Source organism: Esox lucius, chromosome 14 (assembly GCF_011004845.1).
Source record: "Esox lucius isolate fEsoLuc1 chromosome 14, fEsoLuc1.pri, whole genome shotgun sequence".
Lineage (NCBI taxonomy): Eukaryota > Metazoa > Chordata > Actinopteri > Esociformes > Esocidae > Esox > Esox lucius.
This window is the reverse complement of record NC_047582.1, coordinates 25147622-25168486: the sequence shown is the minus strand read 5'-3', so window position 1 is coordinate 25168486 and position 20865 is coordinate 25147622. Positions and strand designations below refer to the sequence as shown.

Below are 20865 nucleotides of genomic sequence, written 5' to 3'. Positions count from 1 at the left end.
TCTGATTGAACCAATCAGTTGCTGTTTTACTGACATAAGCCTCAGTATCCGCGTTTGATATTGAAGACAAATTACTCTCCAAAAACGAGCTGAACAGACAGGCAAATGATGTGTGACTGATGTCCGTCTGAGGCTGAACTGAAAAGACAGTATTCCTCTTGACAGCAGAGCACCCCGTGTCTGGTCCGATGTGATACTGTTGATGTCTGACAGCAGACCCGACAGAAAACATTCTGTCACTAACTCCCTCCCTTCATGCTTCAGTGCTTTGACAGCTCGCCTAGTAATGGAGGGTGATGGTGACAGTAATGTTAGCGCCATCACAGATGCATTTTCAGAAAACGGATTGATTTGAGGATCTACAATATGTAACTGGTGTTGAGTGGAGTTCTCCTGACCTTGATATCTGTCAAAAAAATATCAGTTCAGCCACAGAACTACTGTGGCTGAATGCTCAGTGGTAGGGATATGAAACACCCAAGCATTCTCACACACACACACACACACCTCATGAAATGTGTAATTTAACTGAAGTTTGGGGAGACAGAAACACACATACACACACACACAGAGAGAGAGAGAGAGAGAGAGAGAGAGGGAGAGAGAGATTCACACCCTTTGCTACATACCTAATCTCTATATTTCTTTGTGAAGAGAAATCCCATAACCTTCAGATCACTGAGCTCATTATGTGCAGCTGTGTGTCCTGGTCTTTTACAACCCTCTGAGTCAGCCAATCAAGACCTCTGAAATGAATGTGTGTTCCCATTACCCCCCCCCCCTCCCTAATGAATTTGTCCTACACCAAATGTCATTGATTAACTGTGTTGCTGGGTTCAACAATTAGCACCTTGGCCTTCTTTACAGTCCCAGTAACTTCTCTAATAAAGCACACTTATCCACTGTTTACCAGCAGATACTCTCTGGTTGGTTGGGTTTGCCTGATGACCTCATATCAAGCAGAGTTGATTGTTAATGTGTGGATCAGGTGTGTTTTCTTGAAAGACGTATTGAATTAACACATTCATAAGATTCCTTGGCGCCCCTCAGCTCCCTCTACCTGGATGTCTTATATCTTATGACGGGAGGGGTCATGTGTAGAAATAATGCGGTCAGAAACTATGATAAAGTTTTAGGACAGTCCTCTATGTCAGACACACACATACACACACACAGCATCGATCCAGACCAGTCTCCAGCTGAGAGAAATCAGGCTTAAGTGGAGTCTGAGAGATTGGCTTCTCTGTTTGTGTGTGTGTGTAATTGCCCTAGATATTGTCTCATCAGGCCGTAAGTGTTGCCAGACACCTGTTTGCACTCCCACCCCACTCGCTCTGTCTCAAGACTGTTTGGGTAATGAGTATGAAACTGCTCACATCATATAGGGTGTGTTTTGTCTTAGTTATTGACTTGTTTTGAAAGATCTGATTAGTTCACTTTGGATGTGTACAGGACCGTTTTCCAACCCCCACTTTTTTGATATTCTTCACAAGGGAGATAGTTCCAGTTTGTCCTCAGCTCTCCACCAGTGTGTGGGGGCTCAGTGCCAGTTGATTCCAGTTATTTTCATATATCTGTGTAGTATGGTCCATTACTTTTATATAATATGGTACATTTATTATAAATGCATTGAGCCTCTGAGGTATGACTGGTAGTGTCTTCAACCTGTGCTCATTATTGCAACTCTTTCGAGCCAATATGCCTTTCTGTTTCCTTTACGTTCCTTTGGCACTTTGAAGGAGAAGCAGGACTGGGGTGTTGTTCTTATTTGGGCGCAAAGAGGCAGTGTGGAGGGAGGGGGCCAAATCCTGGCATGTACACAAACATTTGTCAGTGTGTCTTTGTACAAAGCCAGAGACACTTCAAGGTTTATAGTTTGCAGGTATGGGTGAGTGGTCTTGCATTTGTGATGAACCCAAGCACTCTGTGATATACCAGCCCCAGCACCTTAACGGTACTAGCAGAGGCTCCCATGTAAATTATATCACTGTATTTAAACACAGATAGAAATGTACCTTGCATAATATTTTTTCCTAAATTACATAGAAGATAAAGCTACTTTCCTAAAATAAAAATGTATTTCTGACTTCAGTTTATTTGGCAAGATTTCAATGTGCTGTTTAAAATGTTTAATATAATGTAACCAGATGCGCAGGAACATATGATATGATTCCCATTCAATCTGCTGTCCATTTAAAAAACTCTGCAGATGAATCCACTTGTCTGCTTTGAGGTTGGGGGGAAAAAAACAAACATGTTTTGCCATTTAGCACAAGCTTCAGATGGATGAGTTGTTTCTGAATGTCATCAAAAGCCATTTGCAAATCCTAAAAGGCCTTGTCAATTTAAGAGGCACAGAGATATACAGCGGTGTCGTTGGCATACAGATGGAGTGAGTTTACATTCCAGCCAACATTATTAACATACCGCGTAGAAAGGTCTTTAAATGTAGCCTTGAAGGACACCCTTTCAGAAGCTGTCAAGAGTTATGTCACACCCCCCTCCCATAATGCTTACACTACTACGGCCCCAAAACCTTTTTGCAGTGCTGATTTCCGTCCTGTTCATCCTGAACATCCCTATTCACCTTGGTGGGTGCTGAGATAGTACTATCCATTGATCTGAATCCAAACGGGGAAAATAAACTGCCATTTTGATACAGAAAATCCTTTGGCTGAACATTAGAAACTTCCCCGAGAACCCTGTGAACCTGGTGAATCACCTTGGCAAGCTTAGGTATTGTAGATTTGGTCTGTGTTAGATTCTGTCCAAGTTTGATCCATGAACAAAATAAATGCAACCGGAAGTCAGGGAGAGCCATCTTTATTCAGCATGAGGCTACGATTTTAACCTTCCATCTCTCAAATTTTTCTCTCCAAAGATTACAAAGTGAACACAGTATTTTATGCCCCAGCACATCCCCTCCAATATCTGTCTGTCTTCCAATCACATACGTGTATTCTATATCCTAACCTTACATGGCCTAATAGTGTCCACTCTTAAGTTTCTTGGCTCCACAGCTTATCAGGTTGTGTGGGGCCCCTCAGTAGTAGATACCAACTGCTTGTGATACGGTACCTCATATAGCACAAGATAATGAACGACTCCTCTAAAAAGAGAATAGAAGTAAAATACATGCGTATCATCAGGTAAAGACAGGCTTCCTCACAATGGTATGTGCCAACCTACGGTCCATAGGTCTATTCATAGAGTCTATGACAGTCAGATGGAAACCTCCTATCAGGAGGTATGGACAGGATGTGTGGAAACCATCAGTAATGGGGCATCACATTTCCTACCTAGTGTCCATCGTACAGAGGTCATTAATACTCTCATACATTATGTAATTCAGCTACTTTTCATGCCCCATATCTATCATCTGGTAGTTATTTAACCAGGACGGATGTCCGTGTCTCTGCAGCGATGTGGCGTATGCTGCCTTGCAGATTGCTGGGAATCAGTTTACTTAACTGTGCTAAATTAAAAACACAAGTAAGAGGGTATGAAATTATATCTGCTCCGATTCTCAATCGGTACAGATTCAAATTGTCTGATCCAAGTGCCTTTATATATTTACTTCCAATAGGCATAATCTTTGAAAAATTTAGGGAGAACACAGGTCCCATCCATATGTAGGGAGAACACAGGTCCCATCCATATGTAGGGAGAACACAGGTCCCATCCATATGTAGGGAGAACACAGGTCCCATCCATATGTAGGGAGAACACAGGTCCCATCCATATGTAGGGAGAACACAGGTCCCATCCACATTGGCCTCTTTCAGCAGAATAATGCACCCTGCCAGGTTTCAGATCATAATACTGTAGTTACAAAACCCACTAAGAACATTACATCTATACAGCACAATAACAACATTAAATCTACACATCACCATATGTATATATATTTTTTTACACTGCTTTGGGTGAATATTGCACCAGTGTACACAACAGTCAGATAAAGGATTTAGAAACACTAGATTCTGTTTCCATTCTACTATCCCGGAGCAAATAAAATGCTGGGAGATACCAGTTACCGTGGGGATCATCAGGTCAGTCGGGTGTCTAAATGTCACACACCATGTACACCCCCGCACACACACACACCCACTTCGTACACATGTAGTGCACAAAGTGCAAACACACTATCTCTTTCTCAAACACACAAACAAATGCACACATTTTGACAATGTCTTGACAGAACCAGAATCCCCTTAGGACATTTTCACTGACATTCACTGAGTGTATACTCCAATCAGCCATGACATTATGACCACCTACCTAATATTGTGTAGGTCTCCCTTTTGCCACCAAAACAGCCCTGACCCATCGAGGCATGGACTCCACTAGACCTCTGAAGGTGTGCTGTGGTATCTGGCACCAAGACATTAGCAGCAGATACTTTAAGTCCTATAAGTTGCGAGGTGGGGCCTCCATGGATCTGACCTGTTTTTCCAGCACATCCCACAGATGCTCGATTGGAATTTGAACTAGTTGTTGTGTTCCTCAAACCATTCCTGAACCATTTTTGCTTTGTGTCATGGCGCATTATCCTGCTGAAAGAGGTCAATGCCATCAGGGAGTACCGTTGCCATGAAAGGGTGCACATGGTCAACAATGCTCAGGTAGGTGGTATGTGTCAAAGTAACAGCCACATGAATGACAGGACCCAAGGTTTCCCAGCAGAACACTGCCCAAAGCATCACACTGCCTACGCCAGCTTGCCTCCTTCCCATAGTGCATTCTGGTGCCATGTGTTCTCCAGGTAAGCGACGCACATGCACCCGGCCGTCCACATGATGTAAAATGAATTGTGATTCATCAGACCAGGCCACCTTCTTCTATTGCTCCGTTGTCCAGTTCTGATGCTCACGTGCCCATTGCAGGTGCTTTCGGCAGTGGACAGGGGTCAGCATGGACACCTGTGGCTATGCAGATCCATACGTAACAAACTGCGATGCACTGTGTGTTCTGACACCTTTCTATCAGCACCAGCATGAACATTTTCAGCAATTTGAGCTACAGTAGCTCGTTTGTTGGATCGGACCATGCAGGCCAGCCTTCGCACCCCACGTGCATCAATGAGCCTTGGCCGCCCATGACCCTGTCGCTGCCCATGACCCTGTTCACCGCTTTTCCTGATAGGTACTGACCACTGCAGACCAGGAACACCCCACAAGGGCTGCAGTTTTGGAGATGCTCTGACACAGTCTTCTAGCCATCACAATTTGGCCCTTGAAACTTTTCCTGCTTCTAACACATCAACTTTGAGGACAGAATGTTCACTTGCTGCCTAATATATCCCACCCACTGACAGGTCCCATGATAACGAGATCATCAGTGTTATTCACTTAACCTGAAGTGGTCATAATGTTATGGCTAGTTATTTAGGGTAGAAACACATAGAATTGAATGGAATGTTAGCATATCTTAGTATATCTTAAACTTTATTTTACACTTCATATGTACATTTACAGATTTACAGTTCAGAATATTTTATATTTAACCTTTATTTATTCAGGGGACTAAAAAATGACAGCTAGGTCTCTTTTAATGTTGAGCCCAGTATTACAGCCATAAAACAACTAATACAAAGACATGAAGTAAACACACATTAACACATGTAATCACTATTGCTTGCAAAACAATAATTTCAGAAATTTAAAGTGCCTTATATACTCCAGGGTTTTTAAACCAATGGTCACTCTGCAAAGCATTCGATGAGTTGGTAACCATAGGGTTTTCCTACACTATTATCATTTATTCCTCTTTCACTTGAGGTAGGCATTTTTGGTTCGTCAAAAAAAGCCTATAGAAGCATGTAATTGCATGAACAAGAAGCATCTATCTGGATGTGACAGGAGACCTTACTGATGAGTTGAATTTTTATAATAGAAATCATGAGAATCATTGTTGTCTGTTGGCCACTGTAGGTGCTGAAGTCAAATTGGTCTTTCTGTTTCTGCACTGACTCACACTCATTCCTCTCCCTCTCTCTCCCGTTCTACCGCCGCCACGTTTTGATATTTCTCTTCTTCCCTCTCTACCTTGCCGTTTTGACAGCAGCAACATTGCTTCACTGCAGACTAAGAGATATAAAGCCACTGTGGACTGAGCCCTGACACCAGGCATTTTATACACATTATCCTGGCTACAACACACACAGCCAGAAATCCTGCCAGAAGGAGTGAACGTGAACGTTGTGTCCGGCGCCTCACTAAGGCTTTGTGGCCTGGAATGGCGTGCAGGCGGTTGGGCGCAAAGGAAGGACAGATGGAAGGAGATGGAGAGATGACAACTGCTGTTTAATCAAGGACCATTTGGAGCTGTCAGCCCTACTGTCAACTGACAAACACAGGATCAGGGCACATGAACAAACATACCCGCACACACACACACACACACACACACACACAGAGACATAAACACTGTAAACACAGGCCCACACACACATGAAAGGCTTTGTGCCCACAAATGAAATGTATAATAAAAAAATAACAACTTATATGTTCAATGTTTTCTATATGTAAGGAAGCCTAGTAGTACAGATACTGTAACACCTTCACCTCACTGCAAAGTTGTTCAGGACCACTGACATGAAAATGTACCTTGCTACCTGCTGTCCAGGATCATTGACACGGAGCCCTTGACATACAAAGACTTACACTGTCAGCTTGTAAAAAGGCCCAAAGTCCTGAAAATCAGTACTGCACTGATAACCACTGATAACCAAGGCTGTTCAGACATTATTTGTCTGATGCTTAAGCAGCTTGTCGGTTAAGGCCTTTAACAGTCCATGTAACAGAAAAAATAAGCTGTCCACTTCCTCAATGAGGACACATACATTCTCTGCTTCTCTGTCTCTCTTTCAGTCTGCTGTGGATTTACGGTATAATTCAACAACAATTGCGCTTGCACACCTTGAACAGGATTAAACATGAAAACCAAACCATGTATCTAAGTTGGTAAAAGTATCTCCGTAGCAACCCCAGGGTTGCAGGTTCAATTCCCTCAGCTGGAAAAATGCAGACATTACAGTAAGTCACTCTCGAACACTGGTTAAATGCCGCGATTGTTATGCATACTACGTCAAACTCTATTATAATCATACCCGAATATGAGAAGCACCTACTTTGGAAAGCAGTGGCTGCCCTGTAACATAATCTGTTTGTCAACCTGCAGTATGGGTTCCACTGACAGAACGTGAGCACTGTACACAGTAAGAAGGCTTATGCCCCCATCCCTCCTGCTAATTGGGCAACTACAGAATAGTTTTGTCTAATGTGTATGCATTGAATTAATAGGATTTTCATATTTTGAAAGATGAGCTGAGCCATTGAGGATTATGACATACAGCCATTTGCTGATGCTGTGCAAGCAAGCCAAACAACTGTAACTCCAAATGTGCACCTCACCTTTCTGTACCGTAAACCTCATGTCATATACAGAGGCAACATTTATAAACTCTCTGTTTGATATACTGTACAGTTACGAGACGACTGTGTAAATCCCCTGGTTGTTCTATGTTTGTTATATTGTGAGGGATTTCCATTCTACTCGCACAAGAATTACAATCTGTTCTTGTCTTGTGAAAGCCTTACACTGTAAATGTATATATTATAACGTGTTGGCAATAGAACAAGCTTGGCAACTGTGCCCACCTGACCCAGATTGCGGTTTATGATGTGCTGTTTTGGGATCGCATAAACAACAACAGTAGGATGCAGGGCTGTGTTGAAAACAAAACCAATATAAGCCTGTCTGCTCGATTTCTTTAATATGCTTCTTGAAGATCTCAAAAAATCACCTGAAAGTTCAATACTTTTAGAGGACTGATCTGTGCATTAAAATGCATTCATTTGCAGGTTTGTAGTCATTTAGACACCAGTTGAGGTTTGTAGTCATGGAGACACCAGTTGAGGTTTGTGGTCATGGAGACACCAATTGAGGTTTGTAGTCATTTAGACACCAGTTGAGGTTTGTAGTCATGGAGACACCAGTTGAGGTTTGTAGTCGTGGAGACACCAGTTGAGGTCTGTGGTCGTGGAGACTCCAGAGTGATTTGGCTGTACACATATTTAGAAGTAGCTTCAAATGTCATTATAAACACATTTCCATTATTAATATAAATGTAAACAAATGTACGTAAAATAACAGTGTAATGTTTGGCTTTATTCTTGTGCGAGGTGAACAACTTTGGTCTGACCATTTTACTATCATCTCCAAACTGTTTCCTTTCACTTCCTCCAATGTTTTTGGCATCAGCTTTTTATGTTCATTCTGTAAACAACATTGATATAAGCCCTCTTTGCATGGGTCCCCAATTCAAGGTGTGTAAGAGCAATTGTTGTTGAATTATACCGTAAATCCATCTTCTAATCCACTCTATGTATACAACACTTGTCCTCATGTTTTTCTCCTTTTCTCTTCCTGTCTCTTCCTTTCTTCTCTCTCCATCTCTCTCTTTCTTTCTCTCCCTCTCTCGATAATACAGTAAGTGAGTGGCAGAACTCCAGACATCCATTATCCCCAGGGCTCCGATCGATCTCTTATCCATTACACACACACACATCACACCACACTGTAGCTTACAGTCACGCTCGCAGTCTACACATTGAACAGTTGAAAGCCATCCAGTCTTGTCTCTGTATTTACATTGAAGGTGAGTCCAACTCAGCCAAGAGGTGGTGCCAACTATAGGATCAGAAGGCAGCGTATCGAGGCACCAAATGATTATCTGCCCTCATGAGCCGGATTGTCCGGCTGTTAATGCCAGAGTCAGAGCTGCTGTGGAAACAAGTGCTATCACTTCTATCCCTGAATACTGGTGTTGTAGTACGCCCAGGAACTAAGAGGAAACGTCCATTAGATGGAGATGTTTGTATCAATGTGTAATGTTTGTTGTTACAGTGCTGATGATGTTGGCGATGCAGACTGTATTGATGACAGTGAAGATGGAATCACTGTAAGGGATCAGTGATTCCACAGTTAATGAGATGGAAGGAACAGCCAAGTGTACTTGCTGAATGTGAGGTTGATGGGAACCAAGTTTGGGACGTTATAGATGCCACTGACATACATATCAACTGAGAAACAGGAACTATTGTCTTTTAAAATCCGAATTTGCACCGGTTAATTTCTTACCCTCAAGGTAACAAAAACATTGACTTCCTGTGATGTTGTAAACACATTACCAAACAGCAGGAGTGTATTAAAGCAGCATCATACTTCATAATGGGACTGACATTTAGTCTGAGCCCTCTCTCTTTCACTAATCACTAATTCTGTTGACTAATCACTCAACTATATTAATCATAAACACAGAAGCTACTGGCCAGCCGGTTTGAATACATTCTGTTTGACAGGATATATTTTTCACAAGTCATGTTGGTGTGTTTTTTAATGTTTCTCCATTCATATGGATGCTGGCTAGTGAAGGAAAAATAATATGCTCCTATGATTGGTTGTTGATTCATTGGTTCAAACCTGCGTGGTTCTGATTGGTCGTTGGCTAGGTGGTTCAGATTTGCATGGTTCCCATCAGCCTGTATCTCAGGGGTCCAAACCTCCTAATGTTCCAATTTTTTTTTGGCCTCAGTGGTTCAGATTTGCATCAGTGGACTAGACCTGCTTGGACTAGACCAGGTCCCTAAGTATATCTAGGGGTCCGAGATGTAGGCAGTCCACAATGTGTCACAATGTGTCAGACTGAGAGAGATGGGGTGGACTGGAGCCTGATCTGATGGCATTGCCGACTAAGGAGAGCAATAAACATTTCAGTTGCTGTTGGAATATTGAACCTGCACAGTAGAAAGGCAAAGACACACCAATAGAAATGAGTTCCGTGAGTATGCATAGGAAATAAACACACACTCACACACCCAGTGGAAAAGTTCCTTATGTCAGAGGCTGCTGCACACACAGTTTCTCACATAGGTCTACACACACACACACACACACACACGTGTGAAGTGGGAGCAGTGCAAGCAGGGCGCTGTGTAGAGTTGCTTAGCATTCAGCAGGCATTGCAAGGTTATGCGGAGGGGGAGAGTAATGGGCCAGTGTCTGAGTGTGTACACGTGCTGTAAAGGGGATCGTTTCCTTCTTCTCTCCTCCTCTGGCTTCCGCTGCCTCTCTCTATGATCGAGGTTCACGTTTGTTCACATGCGTTGGTGCTGGGTATGTTTGTGTGCGTGTGTTGGGCGTTTGGGTGTTTGGTCTTTTTGTGTGTTAGGTTGCAGCCAATGTGCAGTCATAAAACCGTGCTCTGCGCTCTCCATCTGTCGCTCACTCTTTCATTCTCTCTCCTGCTCTCTCTCTTTCTCACTCTCACTGGACTACGCGGACCCCGTCATCAAAACACACACACGCATACACACTCTCAGGCGTGCTCTCTGGCTCACACTCAGTCTCTCGCAGTCACTCACAAAGGAGCCAAAGGAAAGCAAGAGATGCAGAGACAGGAAAGCATGTCTTCTGACTCCCTGTCAGGTATAGATTGTTTTGTATTTTCCCTATTTTCTTGTATCTCTCCCTGTTTCTCAGTTTTTCTCAGTTTCCGTCAGTTTTTTTTCCAGTTTCTCTTTGTTTTTCCCTGTTTGTCTCTGTCTTCCCTAGATTCTCTCAGTATCTCTCTTTTTTCTTAGATTTTCTCTGTTTCAGTCTGTTCTTTTCTGTTTCTCTCTGTTTCCTTTTGTTTCTCTTTCTCTTATTCCCTTGCTTGCTCTGTTATTTCATGGTTTGTTTACATAATTTTTTTTCTGCTGTCGGATGTCCTCTCTCTGCGCTCCATTCTGTTGTCTCAGTCTCTCCGTCCCTGACAGTGTCTCCATCTCACTCATGTTCTTCCCTGTTTGTGTGTGAAGTGAGGGGATGTAGCAGAGCATGCGTCAGTAACGCGGTCCAGGGGGAGACTCAGTGTGGTGTTAAGGTATGAGAAAAGTGCACCATGCAGAGCTCAGATGTTGGACCAGTGCAGAAACACTGCGTAGATGGAGAGAGATATCTAAGAACTACTTCTGCTGCATTGTTCTGACCTACTTACAGTAGAGAGTTCTTGGACCACTTTCTCTCTGGTTTCTCTGTTTCTCAGACTGGCGTGGTTTGGGTTCTGTTTGTTACTGCTGATTATGGAGTACACTGACAGGACCACTTTGTGTTTCTGTGTGTGCATAAGCGCGCGTGTGTGTGTGTCGGTGTGGGTGGGTGTGTGTACATGCGTGTATCTGCGTGACTTATCAAAGGGTAAGTTTCTGTCCAATTTCAGTGTTTGCCCACCCCATCCCCCACATGTTAGATATCAATTCAGATGAAAAGTTGTTGGTGGTGGAAATTGTTTATACATATTCCTTTCGGGGGGTAGTTGACATGTTTAGAACGCTACAGGGATACACCCCATCTCTGGGGCTCAAATTTCACAATAAAACATGACTGCTGAAGTAATTGCTTGCATCTCTGCTACATACATGGCTACATTCAGTGTTGACAAGTGACTTTGCTGCTAGATTTGGCCAGTTGTAACAGTCTCAGAAGACTTTTAATGGTAAGGGAGTTTAGCAAGAAATTCAGATAACGTGCCAGTGGATTTTGGTTTCCTGCTTGTGTGTGCATCCATCAAAGTGCCCCTCCCTACCTCAGTCTGCATGGCAGTCTCTGTGCCGGTCCCTGCTGCTACAGACAGCGAGCAGAACAGGCCAATGAGGCTGTTTAGAGAAAATAGCACTTCACACTGTTTCCGTGACAGAGAGATGCATCCTGGTGGCTGGAATTAGCCTACAATTTTATTTTAGTAGTCATTCTACCCGCCTTTCATTCACCCAATTGATGGGTGATGAGATCAACTGCTAAAAGATGTTTCTTTATCTGGTTTCTCATAGCATTATTATGCTGTGAAAAGAAATCACCCCATCGGCATGACAAAGAGATGTGATTACCTCTTCTGCAAGCCCATCCGAAAAATGGTAGATGTAACATCATACATTTTAGTAAAATTGTAACATGTTATATGTTCTGCTAATTCTAACATTAAGTTACAAGGGCACCCAATGTAACTTAAAGGGGCACTTTACCATGGATGGACCTGAGGTGGTGTGTATTATGTTTGAGAGATTTCTACGGCAGTGGGATTTGGCCTGAAGGAACACTGGAATGGCTTTTGCGTGGCAAACAACGCACAGTAGTGAATCACAGAGCGAGATCTAAACATTATGTAGTCATGCTTTGTTTAATGTAGTGAAGCCAACAAGTTGTTTTTTGGGCAGTCTTGGTTGTCCTTGTGTGATTGATCCATTGGTCCACTTCCAGGGATGTTCTGATCCGTACACACATTGAGAAATGTCCAAGGGGTAAATCATTTTTCATCATCTAAAAGGCTACAACTCTGGTGGGGAAGAGCTTACCTACATCCCCTTGGCGAAGCCGAAATGTCTTTGATTTTACCTTTGGCAGATGAATAACTATCTTTAAGCAACACTGTTGCTTCTCATCATGATAGAGTTTGGATTCAGAGTTTTTCTGAAGTGATCTTACATGATTATGTTGCACCGAACATGTTTGAACCAGAGTGGGCTAACAAAGAGGATTTGAAAGTCGAAGCTTGACATATTCACACTGGATCAGCTAAGAGATTCAGTGAAAAGTTGAGAAAGCGTAAATTATTATTGATACCTGTACAGTATGCTATTGTTTGTTTTAGCCAAATGAAGGGGGATATAATTCAAAGTTATAGCCTACTATCTTTGATATGGCTACTTAAAATGACAATTGAATTTAGTCTTGGTTATTGAAAAGCATGTTTAAGTGAATTCAGTTTTAAAAGCTGTCGCAAAGAAATGATTACATTGCTTTTATTCTGGCTAATGTCTGAACATTTAGTACAACAAATTGTGGCGTCCTTCTTAGAAGAATTCTTAGAAGTTGTTTTAAGAATGACCAGATATAGTGGAATGTTAAGAAAACACAAATGTACTTAATAGTTAATAGCAAACAAAGCTTGTGAGAGCATTTTCCGTATTTGCTTGTAATTACTACAGCCTGGGAAGGACCATCCAATGGGAATCATCAATGTGGGTGTTTGAAAAATAACTTGATTAAAAAGTGTATTCTTCATCTTCTAAAAATGAACATATTCTCTGAATGCAATTTTTTGAAGGGAAGCAGTATCCTCACTCATTATTAATTCTGGAATTTCTGAAATGTAGTATTTCAGAATCTAGCAGAAAATGTTGATTGTTGTAGTTTTGCTATGGTGAAATGTGCTTTTAATATATCATAGTAAATAGTATCCCACATCTATGTATATATTATGTAAGAAAAATCGTCCCCTTGGGCAAGCAAAATCCCTAATTTCGCCATTGCTAAAATTCAACAGTTCAGTGAATTTCTTCTCTAAGTGATAAAACAAGTACTAAATAGTTTATGCAACCATTGTGCCATTTACATCAATATGAAATATCTTTAAAATATTTTTGTACTTGAATTGAATAGGGCTTAGGTAGGTTCTGTAGCTGGTCATATACATTATAGATAGGAACAGTAAAACTAGGCTTTTATGCATCTTTTTATGCAACACCAACAGAAAGCACAAAACAGTAAGTGAATCAACCGCTCTGTGAAGAATGGTGTCTTCTCCATTTCATCCCATAAGGGAAAGTTTGAACTCTCTGTTTCATTGAGTTACTTAACAGCCTCTGAATGTCCTCACAGTCATATAATGACTGCTGATTGGTTCCTGAACATACACGTCGTTTGAGTAAAAGTATTTAAAGTATTACTTTCAATCAGAGACTCTAATCTTAATCCAGGGATTTATAAAAAAAACATCCCCATGCTAATAACTGTCACCACGGCTGATGAAGGCCTGCTAAAGGATTATGCAGGAACTACTGCTGCTTCTCATTTTACTGCTACAGTGCCACTACTCATTTGACTGTATGTTAATATCTAGACCACAGTGTCTGAGGGTGATTGAACCCAAGACAGCGTGGCAGCGTCAGAGAACAGAGAGATACAATACCTCGGGCTGAGTGTCCATTAATCTGCTACGGACAGTGGATTTATGTGCAGGGTGGGACATATATGGAGAGGGAGGTTGTAAAAGAATAATATAGTCTACATCTGTGAATATCTATACATTCATTACGGGGTTGATTATAACGAATGGAGCCAGGACTGTGATGTATCCAACCATTTAAGGCCATGATTTGGAAGACTTACATTTAATACAAAATGTGTCTGCAATGCAAGTCGTTTATTTGGGGGGGGTATTTCACCTTTTGAATTGCCGAAACATAATACGAATGAATCATATTAGTATTATTCCCTGGTTACCGAAACATGACTGTGTTGTTTTGTTGCCTTGTTCACTGAGTCATCCTGAACACATGTTCTGCCAGTCCGTTATCCCGACCCACCACCCTCAAGTCAGTGTAATCACAACCAAAAACAAATACTGTTTTCAGGCTGCCGGGTTAGAGACAACTACGATCAAAGGCTGTACACAAATAAACCAAAATTAATAACATCACATATTTTTCAGTAACATGTTTTCTTAGTTCAGCTTTATCTTCCCCTGCTGTTTACGGACAACCTTTTTTTACGAGGCAGAAAGAGAGACAAAGACAGAAAGAGAGAGAAAGACAAAGGCAGAGACAGAAAGACAATGAGAAAGACAAAGAGACACAGGGAGGCCTGGGAGAGGATGCAGTGGAAACACAGTGGAACTGGGAGAGGATGCAGTGGAAACACAGTGGAACTGGGAGAAGATGCAGTGGAAACACAGTGGAACTGGGAGAGGATGCAGTGGAAACACAGTGGAACTGGGAGAGGATGCAGTGGAAACACAGTGGAACTGGGAGAGGATGCAGTGGAAACACAGTGGAACTGGGAGAGGATGCAGTGGAAACACAGTGGAACTGGGAGAGGATGCAGTGGAAACAGTGGAACTGGGAGAGGATGCAGTGGAAACACAGTGGGACTGGGAGAGGATGCAGTGGAAACAGTGGAATTGGGAGAGGATGCAGTGGAAACACAGTGGGACTTGGTTAAGGCGAAGAGAAAATGTTACGTCTCATTAGAGACACAGAACTTGTGTTGAGTGTTAAATTACAAACATGTTGAGTGTTATATTACAAGCAATGCGTGACTGCCTCTCTTCCTATCTTCATAACACTACCTATGTCTCTTTGTCTTTCTCATTGTCTTTCTCTCTCATTCTGTCTTTGTCTCTCTTTCTGTCTCTCTTTCTGCCTCATAAAAAATGGTTGTCTGTAAACCAGCAGGGGAAGATAAAGCTGAACTAAGAAAATATGTTACTGAAAAATATGTGATGTTATTAATTTTGGTTTATTTTTGTAAAGCGTAGGAAGAGAGACAGTTACGCATAGCTTGTAATTTAACACTCAACATGCCTTTATCGATTTGAAAGTTCTGTGTCTCTAATGAGGTCATCCCTGTTACTTGTTCACATTTCCCTATCACACTTCTCCCTTCCAGTCCACTTTCAATGAATATGTTTTTATTCAGCACTCTGCGAACAGCCAGCTGTTTCAGCAATGATCTTCTCTGGCTTACCCTCCTCGTGGAGGATGTAAATGAGTGTCGTCTGGACAACTGTCAAGTCAGCAGTCTTCCCCATGATTGTGGTTGTGTGTACTGAACCACCCTGAGAGATTGACGACTCAGGGAGTTAATTAGCTGAATAGAGCTCTTCTCATGTGAACATTTCTGTATTGTACATATTTTATTCTAATATTTTGAGATACTGGATGTTTTATTTCCATGAGCTGTAAGCCACAATCATCAAGATTGTGTAATGAATAATGAATCTAGAATATATGCAGGTGTCAGTTTTTGATTTCAATTACGGGAAAGATTTTTGAAATTCACCTGTAAGTGCAGTCAGAATGGAGTTGTCCAAAAACAGGTACATTTTATTCAAATGACCCAGCACACAAACGAACAGTATCCAAAAATAAACATTAACTAACATGGAACTAAACAGACTAAATACAAGGACTAACGAGACAACACAGAACAGGTGAAAGCAAACACAGGTGAATGACATGGACTAATTAACTGATGAAGACAGTGTGTCTGTCGAAACGTTGGTCTTATTAAAAGAAATAATATGCATTTGAGTTTAGAGTGTGCAGCTTTTTCATTCATTTTATGGATAAATTAACTAACAAGGACAGAAACTCCAAATAAGGACATGACACTAACAAGGACTGGAATGACTGTTAGGCTGGAATCGTTGCAGTGTTCTATCTCACAACTGTGACAGGAACACAGGAGTGATGGTTGCTTATAATGGGCCTCTGTGTCTTTGTAGATATTCCATAAAAAATCGTTCCCAGCTGCAATAGTCATTTTCAACATTAACAATGTCTACATTGTATTTCTGATCAATTGGATGTTATTTTAATGGACACAAAATGTGCTTTTCTTTCAAGGAAAAAAAAAAACAAGGAAAATGTCAAAGTGACCCCAAACTTTTGAATGGTAGTGTATGTTGATTTATACAAAAAATATATAATCAAGATTATTTCCTGCTCTTCTTTCATTCCCTTTCTCCAGTCCTTTGTCTTTCCTTTATCCTTAGTCTGTATCTCTGTGTGTCTCTCTGTTTCTCTCTCCCATATTCTTCCTCTCCTCCAGTCATGTGGCAGTGGTCTGATATGTTTTCTGTCCTGGCCTGGTCTCATTGTAATCTGCTCTTTGATGTGGTCAGGTTACGATGGAGAGGTGTGATTAAACGCACATTATTATGGCTTGCTTTTTTCAATGAAATTATTCATCCAATTTCAGTCGTGTTTTCTTTTCCTTCTCTGTGGCTAGAGACTAAACCAGGATTGGATTGCATTTGTGGAAATGTTCCTGTCAGTTTCTTCTCAGAATAATGCATCTTGTTATTTCGGTGTGGTGCTGAGATAGGGCAGCCTAGAGCCTCCTATAGGAGATGATGTTAAATTGAGAAAGAGCTGCTATGTTTTCACAGTCTGATGAGTTCAGTCTGATCCGGGTAAACTGAGTCAGGTAGACACACAATGACTCATGGATACATATTGTTATCTATAGCTTCTGATACTCCTTCTAACATAGTCAGTATACCCTCAGCATCTTCTCTCTTCCTCAGTCAATAGATTGATTCCTAGGGAGCTTTGAAAATACCCAAATAGCCTTTTTCCAAGATCAGAGCTGAACTAGTGAACACTGCTGCTGTTACTAATCACCTAGGTAAACAGGTAAACAAAAATATACTGAGCGCATTACATGTACTATCATTACTGTGCTAACTGACAGATCCTGTTGGTAGCTAGATACAGTTCAAAAGGGTCCATTTGGCTAGTCCAGTGCATATATTCAATCACTGTACATTTGAAAACATGTTTGGATACGTTACTTTGGAAGTATATTATTTTGCAATATCATTTTAATTTACATTTATTTGGACTGTTCACTTTTATATTCTCTCTCTCTCTCTCTACCCAGACCCCAACAGGATATTACATTTCAGTGTTTATCCGAGACTTGTAATTAGACCATTAATGAGATGTGTGATCACGTGACAGGGTTCATACCTGGTTAATGACCTATGCAAACAAGACCTCTCATAAACCACACAGCCAAACAACCCTCCCATCTGCTTCCGTGTGTTGTAACACTGACATCAGATTTGAGGAATAAGAAATCGCACCAGCTGTAGGAAATCAGCATTTCAGATCTGCCAAATGTCAGTGGTTTTTAAAGACTTCTTCTGCAAAAGTGCTTTTTGGTGTTAGTGTGTGTTTGTGCATGTGTCTGATTTTGTGTGTGTGTTTTGTGTGTTTGTGTGTGTGTGTGTGTGCAGGCATTTTATAGAAAATTATATTATATCCGTTTACAAAATCCACAGTCAGCAGTTCTGTCTTTACACAGTGTTGAGTAAATCAACACCGTTGCCTTGTGGGAGATGAATATATATTTTTATATTAGAGCTTAATTAATATGTAAGCTGATCGACATGTTAACCCTGTCGCCTGTGACACAGATTCACTTTACGGTCACGGCTCTGCGCACAAAGATCACCCCTCCTGGTGATATGCATCCTTACTCAGTCAGGCCAGCGGTGATATTAACTCTATTAAGGCAATAGGGATCCTTTGAGCAGTGTTAGCGTTTTACCACATCAGCACATTGTCCTAAAAGCAAACAGGCCAGTCTGTAGCGGTTGGCCCGATGACTTCTGATAGGTGCCCAGGTAGTGATTTAGTGCATGGCTAAACTGGACTGCCTTTTATGGTTATGTCTCTCCCTACTCCCACAGCCAGTGCTGCTGTGATTTGTGCGTCGTATTAAGTTGGCTTTCCTCTGAGCTCTGATGAATTGTGAACAGCCTCCTGGTCTGGTGACCTGGGTTATGATGGACAGTTTCTGGAACAAGCTCTGAGTTCCGGTTCTTTCTGCTCCACTTCACATTGCAGAACTTGAAGCCAAACCAATTGTGGAGCAGAAAGACCCTATAATGCTCACCTGGACATAATAATCTGAACCCAGACATATTAAGGGGTGCCAAAGCTACTGTAACTAAAAAGATATACAGTATGCTCCTTATATTCGGGCTGGAACTCATTCTGATTATAAAGTGATCGTTCAGTTTGGAACTACAGATGATTCCAGAAACTGGAGTCTGAAACACTTACTTGAATATAAGTTGACAGGGCTGTTGAGTTTCATGCCACTCAAATTCCTGTGTGTGTATGTTACGAGATGGCTGTACTGGATACTGGAGCTGCTGTAACTCAGGGGTATCTACCAGTTGACGGTAAACCAAGGGTATCTGCCAGGTGACAGTCAGCCAAGAAAATCTACCAGGTACGAGTCAGCCTGGGGTAACAACCAGGTGACAGTCAGCCAGTTTTATCTACCAGGTAAGAGTCAATCAGGGGTATCAACCAGGAATAAGTGGTCTCGGTGGACAGTAAGGGAGAGAGGGATATTGTGTGAGAAAGTATTCACAAATTCAACAATGTCAATGTTACTATGTGGACTGAACAGTTCTCTTTAGATTTTTTACATTTCCCATGATGAACTGTGTATTTCAGGATGCTTCATTGGAATGTATGGCTTCAAATAGGAAATCAAACCAAATGGGTGCTCCTGTAATGAACACCGAGACCTGGGGGGTGTGGTTCCAATTGCGGAGACGCAACTGTCGGTTTATTTCAGTACAGAGGAGTAGGCAGTTGCCAAAACCGTAGAGTCGGGCCGGTAGGTTCGGTAACCAGGAAGTCAGTCCACGAAGGCAAAGGCACCGGCAGGAAGCGACGAAGCGGAGAAACCAAAAGCAGGCAGGCAGGTCAGGACACCGAGCGATCCGTCCGCGAAGGTGACAGTACCGACAAGGGTAGACGATAGAGGAATCCAGGGACAGGCAGGCAGGTCGGGATACCGGGTAATCAGTCCGTAAGGGCAACGGCACAGGCAGGTTTCAACAGGAGGAGAAACAAGGGAACAGACAGACGGGTAAGGATGCAGGTCTCTAAATCACACTGGAGGACGGGGACGGGAAGAGAGGGAATGGCAGGCTGGGAGTCAAACAGGTGAATGCTACGAGCGATAACGGCTTGGCAAGTCCACTACAAACAATACCTCACGAGGGAGTGGAGACAGAGCACAGGTTAAATAGGGGAGGAAACTGGACACAGGTGTTTAGAATTCTGGAGATTGCGATCTGGATTGCTGGCTGCGTTCATGTGTTTCTGGGAGTGGGAGCGTAACGGAGGTAGGTGAGGAGTGTGGCGGGGAGGAGTTAGACCTGGACAGGTGCGAGAACCTCACAGCTCCTATACATTCTTTGATATGTATAGGGTTGGTTGTCTTTTGTTTCATTGCTTTGGTCACAGTAAAGAATTGTAATTGAGGTTGGAGGTGACTCACTATCATTTTGGTTTAAATGGATTTCTTCCCTTTACAATCATAGATTCAATCATGTTGATTTATTATAATCCTAGACTTACTACAGTTATTTCATACTCTTTTACATTGGGATGCTTTAAGCAAGACTTTTGCATGTCCAGGCATGCATTGTTTCTCTGTTAGAGACAAGTAGACCTTTACGCTGTCATATCTTGTCTTGTTTGTGAATTTCATGTTCTCCTTTTTTTTCCCCTTTGTGACTTATTCAATCAATGGGTTTTAGAGGAAATCTACACTGAACAAAATTATAAATGCAGCACTTTTGTTTTTGCCCCCATTTATCATGAGCTGAACTCAAAGATCTAAGACTTTCTCTATGTACACAAAAGGCCTATTTCTCTCAAATATTGCTCACAAATTTGTCTAAATCTGTGTTAGTGAGCACTTCTCCTTTGCTGAGATAATCCATCCACCTCACAGGTGTGGCATATCCAGATGCTGATTAGACAGCATGATTATTGCACAGGTGTGCCTTAGGCTGGCCACAATAAAAGGCCACTTTACAACGTGCAGTTTCACTGTATTGGGGGGTTCCGGAGGGGGTCCGAAAACCAGTCAGCATCTGGTGTGACCACCATTTGCCTCACGCAGTGCAACACATCTCCTTCGCATAGAATTGATCAGGCTGTTGATTGTGGAATGTTGGGCCGTTCCTCTTCATGATAAATGGGGGCAAAAACAAAAGTGTTGCGTTTATAATTTTGTTCAGTGTAGTTCCAACTGGTTAATGTACCCGGAGCAAATGCTTTGCTTCCAAACACCGGTCTACTAATAGACTAAATTCATTAATTGTCGTTCTATATATTGACAGTAACAGCTTTTCAGAAACAGACATGCATAATGCTTAACAGCAATTCAAATGGCCTTAATGTATCTAGGAATGTGTTATGGGCTTATGTATGGTCCAGC

General features: G+C 41.9%; 1 protein-coding gene across 3 annotated transcripts in view; it reads left to right on the top strand.

The window, feature by feature from the left end:
• Nucleotides 1–10414: 10414 nt before the first annotated feature.
• The window catches only part of LOC105015240 (disabled homolog 2-interacting protein), a 191230-nt gene continuing 180779 nt past the window's right edge, over nt 10415–20865 (top strand). For 2 of the 3 annotated variants that reach the window (XM_020053385.3, XM_010878238.5), the window contains exon 1: nt 10416–10491. In XM_020053385.3, coding sequence (XP_019908944.2) covers nt 10452–10491 — 40 coding nt within the window. In that variant the 5' untranslated portion in view covers nt 10416–10451. Of the gene's footprint in view, nt 10492–20865 lie in introns of all 3 variants that reach the window. The other variant, XM_010878239.5, reaches the window with a different exon arrangement.